Source organism: Psammomys obesus, unplaced genomic scaffold, assembly GCF_907164565.1.
Source record: "Psammomys obesus unplaced genomic scaffold, mPsaObe1.curated_primary_1811, whole genome shotgun sequence".
Lineage (NCBI taxonomy): Eukaryota > Metazoa > Chordata > Mammalia > Rodentia > Muridae > Psammomys > Psammomys obesus.
This window is the reverse complement of record NW_026596046.1, coordinates 5,203,165-5,223,171: the sequence shown is the minus strand read 5'-3', so window position 1 is coordinate 5,223,171 and position 20,007 is coordinate 5,203,165. Positions and strand designations below refer to the sequence as shown.

General features: G+C 43.2%; 1 protein-coding gene across 1 annotated transcript in view; it reads left to right on the top strand.

The window, feature by feature from the left end:
- Positions 1 to 19,452, top strand: part of Asb7 (ankyrin repeat and SOCS box containing 7) — a 46,216-nt gene extending 26,764 nt beyond the window's left edge. Inside the window, exons 5-6 of the mRNA XM_055623550.1 lie at positions 3,729 to 4,334; positions 16,038 to 19,452. Of these exons, the coding sequence (XP_055479525.1) occupies positions 3,729 to 4,334; positions 16,038 to 16,177 (746 nt within the window). The 3' untranslated portion in view covers positions 16,178 to 19,452. The remainder of the gene's footprint in view (positions 1 to 3,728; positions 4,335 to 16,037) is intronic.
- The last annotated feature ends 555 nt before the right edge of the window (positions 19,453 to 20,007 follow it).

Below are 20,007 nucleotides of genomic sequence, written 5' to 3'. Positions count from 1 at the left end.
TGTCATGTTGTGTCAGGCTAAGTTTTGTTCAGCAGAGCAAAAGTGTAGTAAATGCTTACAAGAAGAAAGTGAAAGCAAGAATAAAGAGCTGAGTGGAGATCATTGGTAGACTGCTTGCTGTATGTTCAACCTCCAGCATTGCAAAAATAAATAAGTGATTAAGCATATTCTATTAAGCCCAAATGCAGAATACACAAAGACCTTTTACAACTCCATTATAGGACAGCCCAGTGGAAATGAGTAAACACTGACACATAATTCATAAAGTGTACAAATAAGCCAGCTCTCTAGTTCCCTGAAATGTAAATTAACAGGACAGGAAGTGTTCACTCTTAGTCTTTTAATGTGCAAAGTTAAAAGTGGTGAGGACACAGATGGGAGTACCTGACACCGTGGTGTGTCACTGGCAAAGACAGAAAGCAGGGTAGCCACTGGCCGCACACCACACAGCGCTTCTTCTGAAGTTAAACTCTTAACATCAGAGCCTGCATCTCTCTCCTGTTACAAAGAGAAATGAAAGTAGACATGAACGTGATAGCATTGTCCAGAGAGCCTCACGCTACAAATAAGTCAGAAGCACATGCAAAGAGAAGTCACACATCTGCAGGTGACTCCTCTGTCATGAAGCCCTAGGAAGAGCAAAACTTTGGCTTTGATCAGTGGTTTGTTTGCCTGGGTCGCAGAATCTATGTCAGGAATTGGTTGTAAAGGAAATTGGATGCTTTTCGTTAAGGTGACTATTTATATGGATTCTTGCAACTTACCAGTCTGGGCACTTGATGAACAGATTTCACCTCTACCAGCTGAAGCTTTTAGGAAACAGCCCACATGAAGCATAATAATGGTTCTTTGTTAAAAGTGTATTGCGTTTTCATATGTTGAGATTAGATGATGCTACCTTTGCTTAAAGTGGGTCTCATGTATGAGCAGAGTCTCGGGCAGGGAGGTGGAAGAAGCTTGATGGAATATTACTCTAGAGAGTGCTGGGACGTCTCGCTGATGAAGAGAATTTGCAGATACCGATGAGAGAAGCAAAGGAAAGTCAGTCCAGTGGATTCTGCGTATGTGTTACACATTTCTCACCAAACTTGATATGGTCCTGTAGATCTTATTGGCATTGCAAGTGAGCTCTAACCATACTGCACTGAACTACCCTGATCCTGAAATATGTCTCATTTGCCCCCTTGTGGGCTCTGCTACTCCGTTTCATCCTGTCACCTTTTCCTGGAGACGGTAGCTGCAGTTTTTATGCATCACTCCCCTCTAGTTGTTGGCCTGGGCTTTGCTCACAGTCGGTTAGTTCATTTGAAAGATCTGTGCTCAGTTGAGTCAGGTCTGTGCTCTGGGGTGAATCTGTGTTCTCTGAGTTCAGTGTTGCACTAGAATGTAAGTGGAGCCTCACTTAGACCTACAGTAAAAGCCAAACGTGCAAGAGCAACTTGAGAATAGCATTTGAGCTCACCTTGTCAAAGAGAATGACTGTCGGGTGTAGGTAAGGATGCTGCCCCCCCACCCCCGGGTCTCCCTGGGGGACTACAGGTGGGAGGAGTGGAGGAAGGTGTTCCCAGGATTCACTGACAGGTGAGAGATTATCTGAAAACACATGGTGAGGTATAGCTTAGAGACAGTTTTTAGAAAGGTTTATTTTTCCATTTGAATAGGTTAGTCATTTTTTCTCTTACTTTTCATTTCATCCATTCTACTTATTTGATTTTTTTTTAATTTTTACTTTTTTAAGATTTTATTTATTTGTTTAATGTATGAGTGCTCTATCTGCATGTGTGCCTGCATGCAAGAAAAGAGCATCAGATTCTAGTGTAGATGCTTGTGAGCCAACATGTGGTTGCTGGAAATTGAACTCGGGACTTCTGGAAGAGCAAGCAGTCAGTGCTCTTATCCTCTGAATCATCTCTCCATCCCTATTTTTAATTTTTTATTTTTAATTGCAGGGGGGGGGGGGGAAGGGAGGAGGAAAGAGGTTGGGAGTGGAGCCAGGAGAGAGAATGGGTTTATGTGTATGCATGCAGTGCCTGCAGAGGGCTGAAGAGGGTGTTTGAGCCCCTGAAGCTGGAGAAGCAGGTGGTTATGAGCTGCCTGCTTTGGGTGCTGGGAACTGAACCCAGGTTCTCTGAAAGAGCAACAAGAGCTCCTGACCTCTGAGCCATCTCTCTAGCCCTCACTTCATCTATTTTAGGTAACAGCAAGCATCAGTAAGACTCAGTCAGTCAGTGTGGTCTTAGAGCTCAGTCTGTCAAAGTGAAGGATGACTAGTGCATGTTCAGACTCTTACAGTAGGTGGCAGCAGAGTGCTTCGCAGCAGTGTTCTAGCTTTCCTGTTGCATAGTCCTAGGTACTGAATATTTTAGTTACGGCCGTTGCTGATACTTTCATATATATTTTTTGTTGTTGTTGTTGGCAGATCAAAGTGATACTGTGGTTGTTAGCTGTCAGTTTACATCACTTGTTATGAGGAGCTAAAATAATAGTTTACTTTGCATAGGTTTTATTTGCTAACAACTCTAACTGCAGTTTTCACCCACTGCAGTATTATTAATACTTCAGCATATCATTTTCTGCCTCACAGGCTCTTGTAAGACAACCCAGCTGTTGTAGTCTGGAACTACAGATCTTATTAAATAGTACATAAGTATTTAATCACATAGCTTTGGGGGCATTTTGTGCCTGTGAAAAAAGCATTCATGATTTTTTTTTCTTTTGTAAACAACCCAAAACCTGAGTTGCATAAGAAGCATTTTAAGGCTAGTCGTTAGCTCTGCCGGGGTCTTCTTCCTCGTTGGCCTCCTCACTTCTCCAGGAAGCAGCGTCCACACTGTTGGGCTGCTGCTCGGGGATGCCAGTGGGCTGAGAGCTACAAAGTGCTGACCCTCAGCACCATGGAAGGCCAAAGTGGTGGCGAGTCTGTAGCTTGAAGACGCCCTCAGCAGCTCATTCTTGTGGATTTTTCTCCCCAGGGACCTGTTAGTTTAGGAGAACGTTTTTAAAACTGTTTAAGAAAATGATTATGTAGTTTTGAGGTTTCTTCCTTTTCTTTTCCTTTTTTTTTTTATTTTTTTTATTTGCAGCGCTTGCTTGCTAGTTCTTAGAAACTGAGGACCATCTATAAACGAACTCAGTTGGAGTCCTGTCTTATTCATGCAAACATGCTTCATCACGGCAATGTCACTCAGCATGTGTCTCACCTGCGCCTTTCATGGAGTGCAGAGACAGTGCCTTGCCTCTTTGCCTTTGACCCCCTCACACACACACCCTATTAAATTCTAAAACTCTGGCCTACTGTAAACACTGTAATTCAGGGCAACAGTGTCACCACACATGCTTCTCTTTAGGTCAAGAAAAAGCACAAGAAAAAAATAAAGCAAATAGCTGAAACCAAAGGAGAAATGTGAACGAGAGCTATGGTAAGAGCCGAGCAGGCCCAGCTCAATCCACAGGAGGGATGAGGTGCTGCTGTGAGTCGGTTGGCAGGGTCTATCTCTAAACATTGTTGGTCTTCTCTCTTTTCCTCCATGGACTTTCACATGATAACGTCCTACTAAAATGTGCTTTCTACTGAGACACACTTCTGTTAGGCCTGGGGAAGGTCCTCAGTGTTGTTCATTGAGTTTAACCCTTCACAGTTAAGTGCTAACTGGCTGAGCCCTTCGCCACTCTGCTAGAGTAGCGTTGTCTCAGCAGCCACTGATGTTTTTGTTTTGGTTTAACCCTAGCTGATCCCACGGTGAAAGACTTAATCGGAGGCTTCACTGCTCTGCATTACGCAGCCATGCACGGCCGGGCACGGATTGCACGCCTGATGTTAGAGTCTGAGTACAGGAGCGACATCATTAATGCAAAAAGTAATGACGGCTGGACTCCCCTCCACGTAGCCGCCCACTATGGTAGGGACTCATTTGTCCGGCTCCTCCTGGAGTTCAAGGCTGAGGTCGACCCGCTCAGTGATAAAGGTACAACACCACTTCAGCTCGCCATCATCCGAGAGAGGTCAAGCTGTGTGAAAATCCTCCTGGACCACAATGCCAACATCGACATTCAGAATGGATTCCTGTTGCGCTATGCTGTGATCAAAAGCAATCACTCTTACTGCCGCATGTTCCTTCAGAGAGGGGCAGACACAAACTTGGGGCGCCTAGAAGACGGACAGACTCCTTTACACTTGTCTGCCCTTCGTGATGACGTGCTCTGTGCACGGATGTTGTATAACTATGGAGCTGATACGAACACAAGGAACTATGAAGGTCAGACCCCACTGGCCGTTTCAATAAGTATTTCAGGAAGTAGTCGGCCGTGTTTGGATTTCTTACAAGAAGTCACAAGTATGTAATATAATTACTATTATTATTGCATCTTTTCCTCTTAATTCTCACCTTCTGAATGGCTTGAGATATTTCTGTAATATGAGATGACTAGAAGTTAATCATTCTTATAAGTCCTGCCCGGTAAGTAATTCTCATTCATCCAAAAGCCCGTTGTATTACTAAAGGTCAGGTTTAGAGGAAATGACAGGCATTTTTTTCAGAATGAACAGAGTTGGATGTTAGCACAAGGCAGTTCCCTCTGTGCCTCTCTTAGACTGTGGGCTTCAGATGGAAGAATTAGAAGGGGGTTTAGGTTCCTTAGCTGTGGGAGCAGTTTCGCACTTCCTCACTAAGTCCCACAGGAAAGGAATGCCACTCTGGCTGTTCAGCTGCCCCAGTAAGAGAGGGTAAGGATACTTGATGTTGTGAGCAAACAGTAGGAAATTAGGTACTGGGTCCCCAGGCCACACAGCTTCCATCAGTGTCTGCCCAGTTTTCAAGAGACACTTTATTTACACCTTAAGTGTCTGGCTCATCTGAGGCAGCGGCTGTCACTGTGTTGCTCTCCGAGAGGAGTGTTAGTTTTCATGGACGTTGTTTCCTTCTCTGGCCCTGCTTTCCTGAGACTGCCTAAGAGCATGGATAAGAAGTTAGTGTGTGATCCAGGAAGCCAATCTGTAAGCACCATTGATTAACTCCCTGCTGTACTGTCCGGTGCCTCGCTGACCCTCCCCACGCCATCTTGATTACGGAAGGAAGACCAGCCTCTGATTATGTGGCATTTATGATAGGCCAATTTTAGTTTTGAGTTTTTAATTTGGAAGCCAAGGGGGTGGAGCAAGTAAACAAAAAAGGACAGTAGAGTCTGGAGGACATGGAGGTGTGTTACATGACCAGTTGCTGGGTAGTGTGGACAGCCAGCTGCAGAACCTAAGGAGATGAACTGCCCCTTCCCCTGTGGCCAGGCTGGAACAACTTAGGGTGGGACTTACATGTCCCACATGGGCATCATTGTGGAGCTGGGAGGGTCTTGAGTGTTTGGGCCTTTGGAGTTGTGTTAGAGTTCTGAGAGGGAAAGCAAATTATAAAAGTGCTTGCCTAAACCAAAAGAGGAACTTAGTTCTACAACAAACAGGGAAAGCAGAAGAATGTTGTTGAAAGAGTACAGTTGTCTAACTTTGTGACAATATCTAAGGAAAGCATAACCTGAAGGGATGGTTAACTAATAATGGAATCCCCCTCTCCCCCCCCCAGAGGAACTGGTTATAATTTAGCTGAGGTTTTGTTCTCACCATCTTCCTTCACCGCAGTGTAAGGTTCTTTAGTGAACTGGTAACGACAGACAGAGTTTGGAAGATTTTTTAAAACATTTAGCTATACTCAGTGTGTTCAGATATTTTGGCTACCTATATGAATGTGCATCATGTATGTGTAGTATCCAAGCAGGCCAGAAGGCATCATGTCCTCTAGAGCTAGAGTTACAGGTATTGTTAGCTGTCCTGTGGATTCTGGGAACTGAACCCAGGTCTTCTGCAAGAGCAGTGCTGCTGAGCCAGCTCCCAGAATGTAAACTCTTCCCAGAAAGGCAGAGAACTTTCATGAGAGGGCTTAACCTTCAAGGAGTGACTAAGAAGGACTTTGATACTAAAAAGATGACATTTTAATGAATTTTTATGAATAAAATGCCTGGAATCTTATTCACAGTGAATTTGTAGTTCCCGGCGATGGCCCATCTAGAAATGCTTAAGCTCGGATTATAGACTGCGCTGCACCAGCCACTTGTGCAAGGAAGTGGGCTGAAAAGGACTGGAGCGAGCTGTGGTTGAGTATGGCAGTGCACACCTATAATCCTAGCACTCGGGAACCCAAGACAAGAGGACTTGGGGTTCCAAGCCAGGCCCCGCTATGTAGGAATTGACTTCAGTCACAAAACCTTGTCTCTAGAGAGCAAAATAAGGAGCTGGTGACCTGCAGTTGCTTGTGCTGACGGTATGGAAGCACAACCCGCTAGAGCGTAGCACTAGAAAGGATGCTGCCACTTACTTGGTTGGTGAGGTTGCATACAGAAAAGCTGCTGCCCTGAAGGGTCCTTTCCGTGTGATTGTTTCCCCTTAGGAAGGAGAAGGGCATGTCCGGAAGACGGAAGACAGAGTAGAGTCAGGGCTTGTCTCAGGTCACCTGGTGTCCGGGTCCTCATTTTGCCAGTGCCCTCCGTATCTACACAGTGTGTAGCAACTTTTCCTCTGCTGCTTCAGTGGGGTGCTAGTCAGGACTTTCGTCGCTCTAATGTTTGTATTGGGTTCAAATGAATAATCATCCTTACTCTAGGTTCTCTGGCTCACCACGATTGCAGCATCTACGTCACATCTCGGTCTGGTTCTGACGCTGGCTTTATCTCTTTGGCTGTTTTTCTTTTTATCCTGCCTAGCGTGGTATGTAAGTTTTTTTAAAGATGAAACTAGGCATGATATGAAAAGCAGCAGCAAGAACTCAAGTGAATATACCCACTTTCCTTTCAAGAGGGTGTTGGCTATGTTGCTCTGCCTGGCTTGTGGCTTGCTGTATAGACCAGGCAATCTGCAAACCTGGAACAGATCCCTCTGCCTATGTTTCCCTAGTGCTGGGGTTATAGGTTTGAGCCACCATACTCCACTTCTAATAGTCTTCATGTCAGGCTTCCTAGTCATCTGGATAGGCTTGAAGCTGTGTAACTGCAGATAGCTGAATGTGCAAAGCTCTCCAGTGTCCTCCTTCTCCCCTTCCCCCACTCTTACCCTCATGCCCTTGACTCCTGCTCAGGTCTATGTGCTTTAACCCACTGCTACTACATTGCTGCCCTGCTGGTGTAGTTTTAAGGGTGCTGCGAGAGGCCACCACCCCATGATCTTCTAATTAATTTGCAGTCATTTAAGTGGGCCTGTGTCCCCAGGCTGGAATCATTATCCATGTTTTGCCATAGGTAGGTTTCCTCCTGCAGTCGGGTAAGGCGAGATGGGAAGGCTAAGGAGGCCAAGCCAGAGACTTGTCCATCCCCTGGGTGAGTCTTTTCCTTTGGAGAGCAGCCTCAGTTATGGTGAGGTTTGGGGTGCTGGTTACATCTGCCCTCCCCTACCATAGCCATCAGGGGCCTTATTGGTCTTCACTTTGAGGACCTGGCAGGGCTTCCTAAAACTGGCTCTTGATTTCCTGTCCATCCACAGTCTCCAGTGTTTCTGTTTTATGGGTCAGGTGGCTTCTGCTTAGGTAAGCATGCCTTAGCTTAGGTCCTCTGGGCTTATCACAATCTCCAGAGCTTTTGATGTAGGTGCTCTGCCTGCAACGTCAGCCTTAATGTCAGCCTTTTTGATTGCTTCAAGATCAGCCTTAGCATTTAAAGTTGAGCAAGGTTTTCTTCCTTAAGGACTCAGGAGTGATGACTTCTAACCTCTACACATGAGAGAGTTGAAATGGGACATCCATCTGGTTTACCAGTTTTTATTTGGAGTGTGAAAGCATCCTTGCTTTGATTCTTTGAGCTGAGGAGAGTTTGTTCACTGGGATCATCACAGGCTCTCAGCTGTGCTTATATCAGAGATGCTGTCAAACCCCCAGAATGGGGTGTCACAAATTACTTGCCTAATAACCTTGAACAAGCTCTTCAGCCCCAGACTCACACTAAGAGCTCAGTGCCCTCCTCATAAAAATAGGGGAGCTGGACCAAATTGTTGCCAACAGCTACTTATAAAGGCAATGGTTTTCAGTCACTTGGGAAGGATAGATGGATGGGAGAAAGGAGAGGGAAGGCAATGAGGGGGAAAAGGGGAGGTGGAGAGGGACACACATATGCACACACTCAGAAAATGAGAACCATGTAGAACTGGTTTTTGTTTCTTTGTTGTATTTTCTCAAAGAATGGGTTTCCAAGAGTCCGTAGGTTGTGTTAGGTGGGCATAAGGTCCACTAGTTGCATAGCCATAGTGTTTGCCCTTTTCACTGTGATGACCTTTGTGCCAATGGTGTATAAACTCTAAACTGCTTCCAGGTTAGCATGACAGACAGCCTGGCTGGTATGGTGCTGATAATAACTGTTTTCTTGACTGCCAGGCAACCACAGTCATGACTATTCCAACCCATTTACAAATGTCTTTGACAAAGCAGTAAATATAATTGAATTAAATCTTGTCCCTTTGTGCACTTACCTTTTAAGTGTTCTGTAGATGAGAATGACTGGGTGGAGGGAAATTGACAGGTTTGTCTGAGCTACCCCAGCAGCTTTTTTTCATAGAGAACCATTTTTCCTTGAAAGACTGACTGACAGCCAAACTATACCATTTAATCGTGGGCACTTAGCAGGCATTTTCTCGGAAACGAACAAAGTTCACTTGTCACTTTAAGGAAAATGACCACAGTATTGATGACCAGTCAGACTTTGAGCTTTGAAAAGAGGGGTTTTGAAAACTTGTATTTACAATTGTGAGAGTCCTCCTATGTACTGATTTTCTGAGATCAGTAGAAGTATTAAGAAAAGTAAATTTTTTGGTATCATAAAATGAAATCCACTAACAATTTGAAGACATGTGTAAGCTAGTGTGCCATTGAAGACATGCATAACTTAGTGTTCCATATATTCCTCTTGACTAACTTATGTTACTGTCTGTATGGGTAAAAAGTCCACTAAGAGTTTAAAATATACCAATGGACTATAATATAAAAGTACAAAAAGGTCATCAATGTAATTTTAGATTCTGTATCACCGTTGGGACTGGGGAGACAGTTCAGCTGGTAGTGTTTGCCAAGCATGGAAACATCAATTTGGATAACCAGCACACAAATAAAAGGCTGAGTATGGTAGCATGCTTTTGTAACCCCAGCACTAGGGGAGTGAAGGCAGGAGGATCCCAGGCAGTTGGTGAGCTCCAGGTTTAGTGAGAGAGCCTGCCTCAAGAAGTAAGGTGAAAGAGCAGTTGAGGAAGACAGTATTTACCACACACATTCACTTTCATATATATGCAACACACACATCAAATTGAAAAAGAAAAAAGCCCCTTGTCTCATTTTAAGAGGATTTCATTGAGGATCCAAGACTGCCTGGAAAGGGCTGCTGTAAGTGTTGCTTGCTTTCCTAGCAACATATCTGAACAAAGCTAGAGTTCTTCTGGTCCTGTGGTCAGGCTAGCACAGTGACTGAAGTTCAGAGCAGATGGAAGGCAGACATCAAGAGACCTTTGCAGGAAAGGAGAAACAGCACTGTCCTCACAGCTGTCTCGTTCTGGAAAGTGACTCTGGGTTTTGTTCATTTGTTTTCATGAAATTATTTCAGCTGATGAACTGATCACTGTTATTTTTAAACAAGTCAAAAATGTTTCTGACTTCTTCGTTTTTCCAAATAATGGTAAATATAGACAATACAATCTGCATAAGGTAGAATTCTTTGAGAGTCTACCATTTTAAAGGTGCAAAGGCATCCTTCAGCTCAGAATGGAAAACTAACAGTGTGTGGTTTCCACATTTTCAGTGCTAAGGATCAAGCCAGGCCATGGGCATGCTGTGTATTCATTCTTCCAGCAGACTCCATTCCTCGCCCTGCATTCAGGATTTTAGCATAAGGTGGTTTTTGAATTTCAAGAATCCTTAATGTACTTTTGATTAAAGTTAAAATCTGTGGGTAAGCTGACAGCTTGCCTCATGTTCACATGTGTATGGCTTAGGCTCTGGAGAGACCCCTCGTTCCTGGACAGTATTTATAAAGCTGTGGCTTTGCTAACTCCGGATAAGTAGTTTTTGTCAGTTAGGTTTGGTACCTTGTTTCACTGGAGCAGTTTTAAGACACAGAACGTGTTAAAAATGCATGGTCCCCATCCACCTTGCTAGTGTGGGTGCCTCTAGCATCTTCTCACACACCTATGGCTCTGCTCTAGACTGTCCTCTGGTTGACTGAGTTTATGTTTAAGATTCTGAGATACCTAAGCTGAGGCAGTGACCCGTGTTCCCGAAATGTCACACAAAGACTAGAATCACCCATCAGTATGCTTTCAGTGCTATAGTAAAGGTGGGCCTGGGGTAGGTTTTGATTTGTATATTTTAGGGAATTAAATAGCTCATAATGCTAAAAGGAAAAATTGAAGTGGTTGGGAAATGAGTTGTGTAAACTGTTTCACGGGAGACTTAATCTGTCAAGTACTTAAGATAGTTGTTTGCTGGAACATTAATCACAGATGTTTAAAAATACTGTTTTATAAATATCGAAGTAACCAGAAATATGTTTTTGTTTAGATTTCAGTAATAGTCAAGTACTCCGTTATTTAAAAAAAAACAACACAAAAGTTTACAGAAATAAGATTTGAGACTAAAAGTAAAAAGGAAGAAGTAAAAAAAGTTGAGGCTTGTGGGGTCGTGGTTCTGTACATGCTTAATGTGTGTGAAACATGGGATTCAGTCCCTGGCACCACCAACACACACACACATACACACACACACACACATACACACACACCCACACACACAGTACACACCTTTAGAAAATACAGGCTAATAAAAGGCATGGGTTCTCTGCTTTTAAAATTTCAGGAAGTCAAACAGGCTCTGGCTTTCTGAGCTAAATCCAGCACAGAGTAGGAATGTGAGCAGATCCCCCTACAGACGGCCTGGATGTCCACTTCCCTGGCCTACTGAGTTCATCCCAATGCCTCCGTTGTTATTTTGTCGGTGGCCTATTGTACAGTATGCTCCGTCTGTGCTGGAATTTATGTGACACTAAGGGTTTGGTTTTTTTTTTCTCTTATTGAATTGGAGATTTTTGCCAGACCATCTTACATTAGTCTTACAGGGGCTTCTGCTCTTAAAAATCCTTTCCAGAAATGAACAGTACACTGTTGTTATTCAGCTATCACCACATTTTAGGTTCTTTGACACAGAGAACATTTTTTTTAATAAATCACATTATTCTAAATAACTAGAAAGTATCTTATTCCGTACCTTTTTGTAGAGTTTTTTATAATCCCTACTGTTAATGATGGCACCTACAGATGTCTTGACATTTGTAAGTAAATTACGTATCATTTTTGCTTGTCTTTGTTATTTTTCTATCACTGTGATAAAACACCATGACCAAGGCAACTTACAGAAGACAGTTTATTTGGGCTTATGGTTCCAGAGGGTTAGCATCTGTGATGGCAGGACAAAGGCACGGCAGCAGGGGCAGGGAGCAGTAGCACATGCACCAGTCAGAGAGTGAGCTAGTAATGGCAAGAATCTTCAAGCTCTCAGAGCTCACCTCCAATGACATGCTTCCTCCAGCAAGGCCACCCATCCAAAGCCATCCCAGAGAGTACCACTAGCTGGAGACCAAGCATTCACATGCCCAGGATTATGGAGGACATATCATTCAGACCACCAACGCTCAGCTGCCTGAGGAAAAATGTAACCTTTTTGACTTCTGTCAAAAAGCTGATTCTGTGTGTATTTGAACTGTAAGTGAATCCTGTGATTTTTACTTTAAGGGAGCTAGACCCTGCCATTGGACCTATAAAGCAAGAATTGTTCATCCCACTTTATACTTAGCCTCAGTAAGAGGACTTTAGAAGCAAGAGCAAAAGAATAATGTATGATTGCCCAGACATGGTGGTACATGCCTTTAATCTTAGCACTCAGAAGGCAAAGGCAAGTGGATCTTTGTGAATTCTAGACCAGCCTGGTATATATGGTAAATTCCAGGCCAGGTGGGGCTACATAATGGGACCCTTGTGGTAGACTTTTCAAACAGAGATGGAGAGGCTCTTTAGGGACTGAGAGACTCTGGTGCAGTCCCGAGGAGGGGAGCGCCCTCTTTATTTCTTGGCCACTCCCCTCCCTGTCACTGTGCCCACCACAACAAAGGAGCTCAGGACTTCATCCTCTGTGGTTGCCCCTGGCTGTTTGAAATGTTTGCTCTTTGTCTACCTTTATGAGTATGCTTTAAAGATTCATTTGTAATTACATATGGGTGTCTGTGTATGTGAGTACAGCTGTCCACACAGTCTGGAGGCATCGGATCCTCTGGAACTGGACAGTGCCAGATGGTTGTTTATAGCCAACATGGGTGCTAGGAATTGAACGCAGGTCCTCTGGAAGACCAGTTCACACACTTTTAACAGATGGGCCATCTTTCTAGCCCCCAAGTCCAAATACCTTTATCCCAAGAAATAAATTAGGCCTTCCTCACAAAAGCCATGAGGGGGTCACCTTGGGACAGTTAATTTTCTAAGTTACACCCTTCCCCAGGCTTTTTATTTATGCTAAACTGGGCCCTTCAGAAGCAGATTTCCTATTTGGTGCCAACCCGGTTATTAGTAATGATAGGCTTCTCCACAGCTTGGAAAGGTTAACCCTTTGAACTGTTGAGTAATCCCATTGTAGTTTGTTAGTTGAACACCTTGTAGTTTTTGTGGCACCCTTCAGGGTTTATAATTCCATAAAGTGCAGTCTGTGGGGAGCTTTCCCTCGAGCCTCCCTGTTACAGTCCACAGCGGAGCAGCACTTACTCATTCCTGAGTGGGTGGTGTGTGCATTTCTGTTGATTTTTTCCCCTTTTTTCTTATTCGTTTTCTTCCTTTTTTCCCTCTGCTGCTGCTGCTTCTCTTCTTTGCTCCTCTATTCTTTGAAGCCTGCATTGCTAAGTATGTATTGGGTACTTAGGAAATGCTTTTATATAGTTTGTGGGCAAGAAATAAATATCCATCTTATAGTCATAATCTCCTAGTCCCAAGATGTTGTTTCTGAACAATGACTCCCAAGATGCCTTTGGAGCAGCAGTAACCCTGAGCTGTCCTTAACGGACAGCTGTTAGCCTGCCATTGACGCCACACACCAGCAAGCCAGCCGAGTTAGGTTCTTGGTGTGAGCAAGGAGGAATAGTGATACCCTCTCTCAGATGCACATCCTTGGCCACCATAAAGGTCTTCATATTCAGCCCTTGAAGTCACACAGTGACTTCCAGCAGGTTGCCCAGCTGTCCCCTGGTGGTGGCTCTTGCTTGTTCCTTTTCAGTCATCTTGTTTTCTGACCATCTCCACACTAGGAAGAGGAAGACCACCTTCCGAGGATGGCCTTCTAATTCCCTGAAAATGCGAAGAAATATTACCCCTGCAAGCGTTTAGCAACTAATATTTTTAAATTTACTTTCCAGGTATTTTCGGTTTGCCCTACACTGTTCTCAACACTTTGCCACAATGAATGTTTTTAATTCTTATAAACCCTCTGAGGCAGATGCTGTTATGAGGAAAGTTAAGGTAGCAGGCTAAACACCTTGGCGTAGACCGTGTGGGTGGTGAGTGGCAGGGCCAGGAGCCAAGCCTGTGTATTCCACCTCTAGGATTGTTGATTTTAACCACTACAATATGCCCTTATCATTGAAGGCAGTTTTGTAGTCAGAAGTTACATGTGGTTAAAAAAACTTTAAAAGACCACATTCTTCTGCAATATTAAAGGATGCCGTATGTGGCATGTTGCTTAAAAAGCACAGGCGAAGTAACCTCAGGTGCTCTGACTCCTAGGAGAGCACGTGTGAGGTGCCCTTGGAAAGCAGTGTGTCCATCCAGGCCAAGTCTCGGGTCTTTTTCTTTCCTATTCTGGAGTGCTGGGAATGAAACCTGGAGGCCTTTCGCTGGGTAAAGGGAAGTGCTCTACCGCTGAGTGCCATTGCTAGGCCAGGAGATTGAAGTCTGATGAGGCTCTCTTCACTTAGGGAAATTACTTAATTTTGCATTATTGCTATGAAAACAACACAAGCAAGAGATAAAGTACTCAGAACAGCAGTGCTTATCCAAGGACAGCCTGGGACCCTCCCAGGGAGGCTGTGAGGTTGGAGTGACCTCATGGCTACAGTATGGTGTTATCTGCCCTCTTCATTTTCCTTCTCTCCTGAGACTACATGGTGTGGTTTTTATTTCAGCAGACTGAATGCAAATGTGCACAAGAAAGCTCAGCTCTCCACTGTAAAGCCCTGCAGTCTAAAGCATGGCAGACAGTGGGGGATGGGGGATGCTATTCCCCTTTCACCATTTTGTTACATTTTGGAAAACATAGTTTCCATCATCTGTTGGTCATTTTAGTAAGTAACTGGTTTGCTTTAATTACTTTTAGATGAATTACAGGTATTTATAAAAATTCTGTTGTAATGTCTCATGTGGTTATCACCATAGATACATCCCACATCAAAGTTCTTTCATAATTTTTAAGAACATAATGGGATTTGAGACTAAATGTTTGATAGCCACTGGAATACGCTATCTCCTCGACTTTTGAAGCATGTTACTTAATCTCTCTGAGGCTCCCAGTAAAATGAAGTGATGCCACATATACCTCACTTGTGAAAGAATTAAAGGACTCCATACATAGTAGAAGCTTCTGCTGTACATGAAGCAGCAGGCGTTCATTATGGGATAGCCTTTTCAGACTGTCATGTCCTGTGTGACTCCAGACATGTACTGAAGCATTGTTCAAGAAGTTTTCCTTGTATTGGCAATGACCAGTACTGTTAAAGTATAAAACAAAGTTGTGGAGAGAAAAAGAATGAGGGTTTTATTGCTTCTGTGTTGAAGTCACTGACAACAGTGGCTCCTAGCCAGTGATAGGTATGGATTATAAAGTGAGCTAGCAATTCAGACTGGCATAAGATGTCTTTCAGACTCCCTTGCTGCTGGACCACCCAGCCCTCATCCCTTATCCAGGGTTCTGCGCAGCCCAAATGACAGTGATTAGACAAGAAGACATCACTTGCAAAGCTCCATAGATACTGGGACTAAGTGTCAGGGCTTCAGTATCTAGTCTCAGAGTTGAAACAGTCTGCCATACAGAGCATCTTATGCAGTCCATGCTTCTCTTGTGGAGAAACGGAGGCCCAGAGAAAGCATGTGCTGACAGAAGCGCACTATGTATTAAGAGTCTCATCAGGACAGACTCACACAGTTCTTTGATTTATAGTAGAAAGAATACCAGCCTTGGGATCAGAGAGACTGTCCTTAGTCTTACCCTACGATACAATTGCTTGTCCAACAGCTGCCTGCCAGTATACTTCAGCCTCTCCTCCTGAAGACATTATTGGTAGAGCAGAGATGGAGGCATCTACCTGTTAGTTGCTTGTCTGTCAGGAGTGACCCAATTTACCTAGCACAGGAGAGATCTTTTGGCCCATGGTGTCGCAGGGTTACATCCACAGTTAACTGGCCCCACATCTTTGGGCAGAAAGTCTTGGCAGCAGAGGCTGTTCCTGTCATAGTCGGTAGAGAAGAGAAAAGACAGGAAACAAAGTCATGACAGGGGAAGCTGTTCTTATCACATCAGAGTAGACAGGGAAGAGGAAACAGGGAGCAATCCAGGAATAGTAAACTCCCAGTGCCCCGCTACAGCTGACGTGTATCCTCTAGCTGGGTCCCACCTGCTGGAGCTTCCACAACACACACCAAAGCAGTACCATCCATCTAAGCACGCAGCATTCAAATCAGGTGCCTGACAGGAGCATTATGTACTCAGACTATAACACTTCCACCTTGTAAAGGGCTTTGGAAAAGACCAGGTGGGGGAGCCACCACACGAGGACACCAGTTAATGCTTCAGTCAATCCAACATTCCAGTCCTTTGCTGTAAGGTCCATGGCAGGCACTTCTCGGAAAGCAACCTTTTCCTCGACCTCAGAGGTCTTCCCTCTTCAATGCTTTATACCGTTTGTAACATTTTCTTTCTTTTTTTTTTTTTCTGTCATTTTAGGACAACCCAGAACCCTGCAGGACCTGTGCCGAATTAAAATTCGACAGTGTATAGGCCTTCAAAACCTGAAGCTGCTTGATGAACTGCCAATTGCCAAGGTCATGAAAGACTACTTAAAACACAAATTTGATGATATCTGATATACCTGGACTGTGAGCAAGATTAAGAGTTATTCCAGATACTTAAAAGGCTTCGGGCCTTGCCCAAAGTATATCCTATGCAATTTCTGATTTGCGGTCAAGTCAGAAAGCAGGTATACACTTTTAGGTTTTTTGTTTGTTTGGTTTTCATTTTAGGGGAGGGATATATATATATATATATATATATATATATATATATATATATGAACACACACACACACACCACACGCTTGAAGGTCTTAATTTGGTTTCTTGGTCCAAGTCTACGAGGTCCAAGCCTTTCTATACAATACTGCATTTAGAAAAATTGTTTTTCCTAAGTGCACAAACACAGGCAGGTATGAAGCAGAGAATTTTCCCTTTTGATGCTCTGGTTTCACTGTTGAACAAGGTACTAGAAACCGGTAGAAGGAACACTTGTTAAAGTTTGGTAGTCTCAGGCTTCCCTAGTGGACCCTGGGTGACGCTGGAAAATTCCCTGTGAAGAAACTTACGGTAATGCTGTCACCTCATTCATTTTTAATGAGTACAGATGAGCTGTTTAAAAATTCTTTTCCCTTCTAATTAATGTAGCTTTCCAATGAAGGAAAACCCAGTACCTCTGCTTCCTTTTGGTGTGCGCTTATTTTTAAATTATTTTTTTTAACAACTGTAGGACACTACCCTGAGACATTGTGTTTTAGCTCTTCTCTCTCTCTCTCTTTCTCTTTCTCTCTTGTTGAATTGTGCTTTTAAAACAAAGTTAATGGGGAAAGGAATTAACTTTTTGAAGCCAGTGTGTTCTGATTTTTAAAGCAGTGCCTCGTGTGCAGCTCTCTCTTGGTGTAGTCTCTCGATGGTCTCACTCTTCCCATTCCTCGGCTGGCTTCCTCATGCCCCTCAGAGCAGTAACCACTGCCAGTCCCACTGCAGACCAACAGTATGTCACTTAGCTTCCATTTTAAGCTTTGTGTTTTATTTCACTTTAAGGAACAAATTTCGTATGCTGGTGATACAGTGTTCTCTAGAAATAGCCCACATTCTTTCTAAACCATTTTATTTCAATGATTAAATGATTTGGGGTGGTTTCATGGTGTTTTTTGTTTTTTTGCTTTTTTCTTCTCCTTCTTGGTAATATATATACATATGTATTTTAAGGGTAAAGACTCTAATGGGCACCCTTTTGTGAACCTGGCAAATTGCTAATGTGCTAATTACATATTTCCAGTCTGTTTTGAAGGTAGGTACAGTAAAGCTCTTCGAGACAAATGTTTTGTTTTCTGAGTTGGTTTGACAAGTATGTGCGAGGTAGACCTGGATGAGGTGAAGTGTCAGTAGCAAGGGAGAAGGTCCTATAAGAACTCAGCATCAGAGATGTGCCCTTGAGCATGTGCTCATTCTGTGGTCGCCATTGTGTTAGTTTGAGGAGACCCTTTGCAAGTGCCCCGATGCCATGCTTAGTGCTGTGACAAAATTTTTAAATATTTACAAACTGTTACCAAATTTTGCTATCAGAAGTTTTCAAGGTAAGGGTTTCTCCTTTTGTTGGAATGGTCCGTTTGAGCGCAGAGAGCAAAACTCTTTCACCTCAAGGTGTAAGTGAGCAGAATCAGGTTTTGCGGGGTTCAGGCCGTCAGTGCTGTTCTTCTCAAGCCCAGAGTTTATCCTCCTGGCTGCGGAGTAGCCGTGACATCAGAGCATGTGGCTCTGCCTGTATCTAGATGGCGCATGGATTCCTCAACGGGCAGCTTGGGCAAGAAGCATGATTCAGGGATTCACTGATGTGGCCCGTAGACTCCTTCAGCAAACTAGGGAGCATGTAGCCAGAGTTCTAGCTGATCCTGGAGTAGCTGAGAGCCCAGTGGATATGGCTCGGGTGCTGCGACCTTGTCTGGAAGGCTATCTCCTTGGAGATTCCCCTGTGGAAACAGCTGAAGAGCTGTGTTCTCATTCTTTATTCAGGACCTAGGTCAAGGCTGGAGACTCATTAACAGCCTGAGGGACACAAAGTGACCAGAAATTACTTGAGTGTAACTTCTGTTAGAACCCCAAGCCCAGCGTGGTGAGTGGCGTGAGGGAACCTGGAGTCTGCACTCTGAGCTGCCATGTCAGTGTCCAGTTACACAGGACTCATGTGTGTGTTTATTTATTTAGTAAGTTAAAAATGGTATTCACTCTCCAGCCAGTCAGAGGGTTCTGAACTAAGCCACTGAAATTGAATCAGGGAATCCCAAGTAAAAAGATCATATTAAGGCAATTTTTTCTGTGTGTGCTATGTGCTGCTGTGACTTCAGAAAAAAAAAAAATTATGAGCGCTCTTTCTAGAATCAAAAATTCTATTTAATGAAGAAGTGTATAATTACATTATTTATTGTTTGAGGTTTGATTTATCTGGAAGCTTAAAGAAATGTTCTTTGTTTATTAATAGAACCCCAGTCATATACTGTATCTAATGGTAACCGAAATGCTGTACAGTTGCTAACATGATCATGATGAACATGTAGGTCTGCACTTGAATTTGATTATCAGAGAAGCATTCTGTGGCCATGAGGAAAGAAAGCACGCATTTTCAGAATCTCAGCCTATTGCCTTTCCAAAATCTTGACTAAATTTGCCACTGATTCTTTTGTGTTTCTTTTGAAATTCATTATTTAAGCCTATTACTAAAACTTTATAAAATGCATTTGGCAAACACACCAAAGAAACCAGTCATAAAAGATTATGATCATTAATGAACTGCAAACCTCATCTTTTGAAAACAAGGGTGTTTCTTTGTAAATATTTGTGTTTATAAATGTACAGCAGAATAAGAGTGTTTTTTTTAGATTATTTAATTCCCATATTTCTAAAAGATTTACTACAGAAAAACCCCTGCTCATTAGTCCAGATGACTTGTTTGGTTTCATTTAAATTCATCATCAGTCATGCTTGGAAAAACGCTTCCGCTGCAGAAGTCAGCATTCTGGCAGTGGCAAGAGTCCAGCCACTTTGGAGCACGAGGGAGTCCAGCATGACCTGTGAGACTTACACCCTTGTAAGACACCAGAAAAGCGTAGCTTAATGACCATTGTGGACCATACGAAAGAGTTTCTAACCTCCCTACTGAATCACTTGTTAGCCCAGGATGGGATTGGGAAAAGTCTGTTTGCCCACAAATTTAGCTTTCATGTAACTCCCCGTGTGTTGTATCATAATATATTCTGTTCTTTCTTTGTAATGTAAGTTTTGCTTTGGGTCAATTTGAATTAAAAAAAATCTTAAATATGGTTTAAAAAAAAAAAAGAAATGCAACTGGATTTGTGTTTTCATTCTGCTCTGCCTTCTTAACAACTCTGGGTGTTTGGTCAAATGAAATAAAGCTGTATTTTTTCATCAGCATGTTAGGTCACTGATGACGAGGTAAGAAAATGATCTCAAAACAACTCCATTTGAAGCCATTTCTTTTCCTTTTCATTTATTTACTTTTTAGTTGTTTATTACATTTACTTATTTACCTTCTCATTTTGTGGAGATCAGAAGATAACATGCAGGAGTCTGTTCTCTGCTTCTATTATGTGTGTCCTAGGGATCAAATTTAGATGGTCAGGCAAAGCCCTTAGTCTGTGGAGGCTCTCTCTCACCGCCCCACCCACTTTAAAGTACATCCTGTGAATACAAGTGGAAAAGGACTTGGTCTTGAGTGTGTTGATCCAGCACAAAGGCTTCATGAGGCAGGTTCACTATCTGCTACATCGTGACTAAGAAGATGGGCACTTAGCTACTTTTTCACCATGACCAAGGCAGCTCACACATGCTTAGCTATTCCAGAGGGAAAAAAGACCATCATGGAAGGCAAATGGCAGGATGGTGGC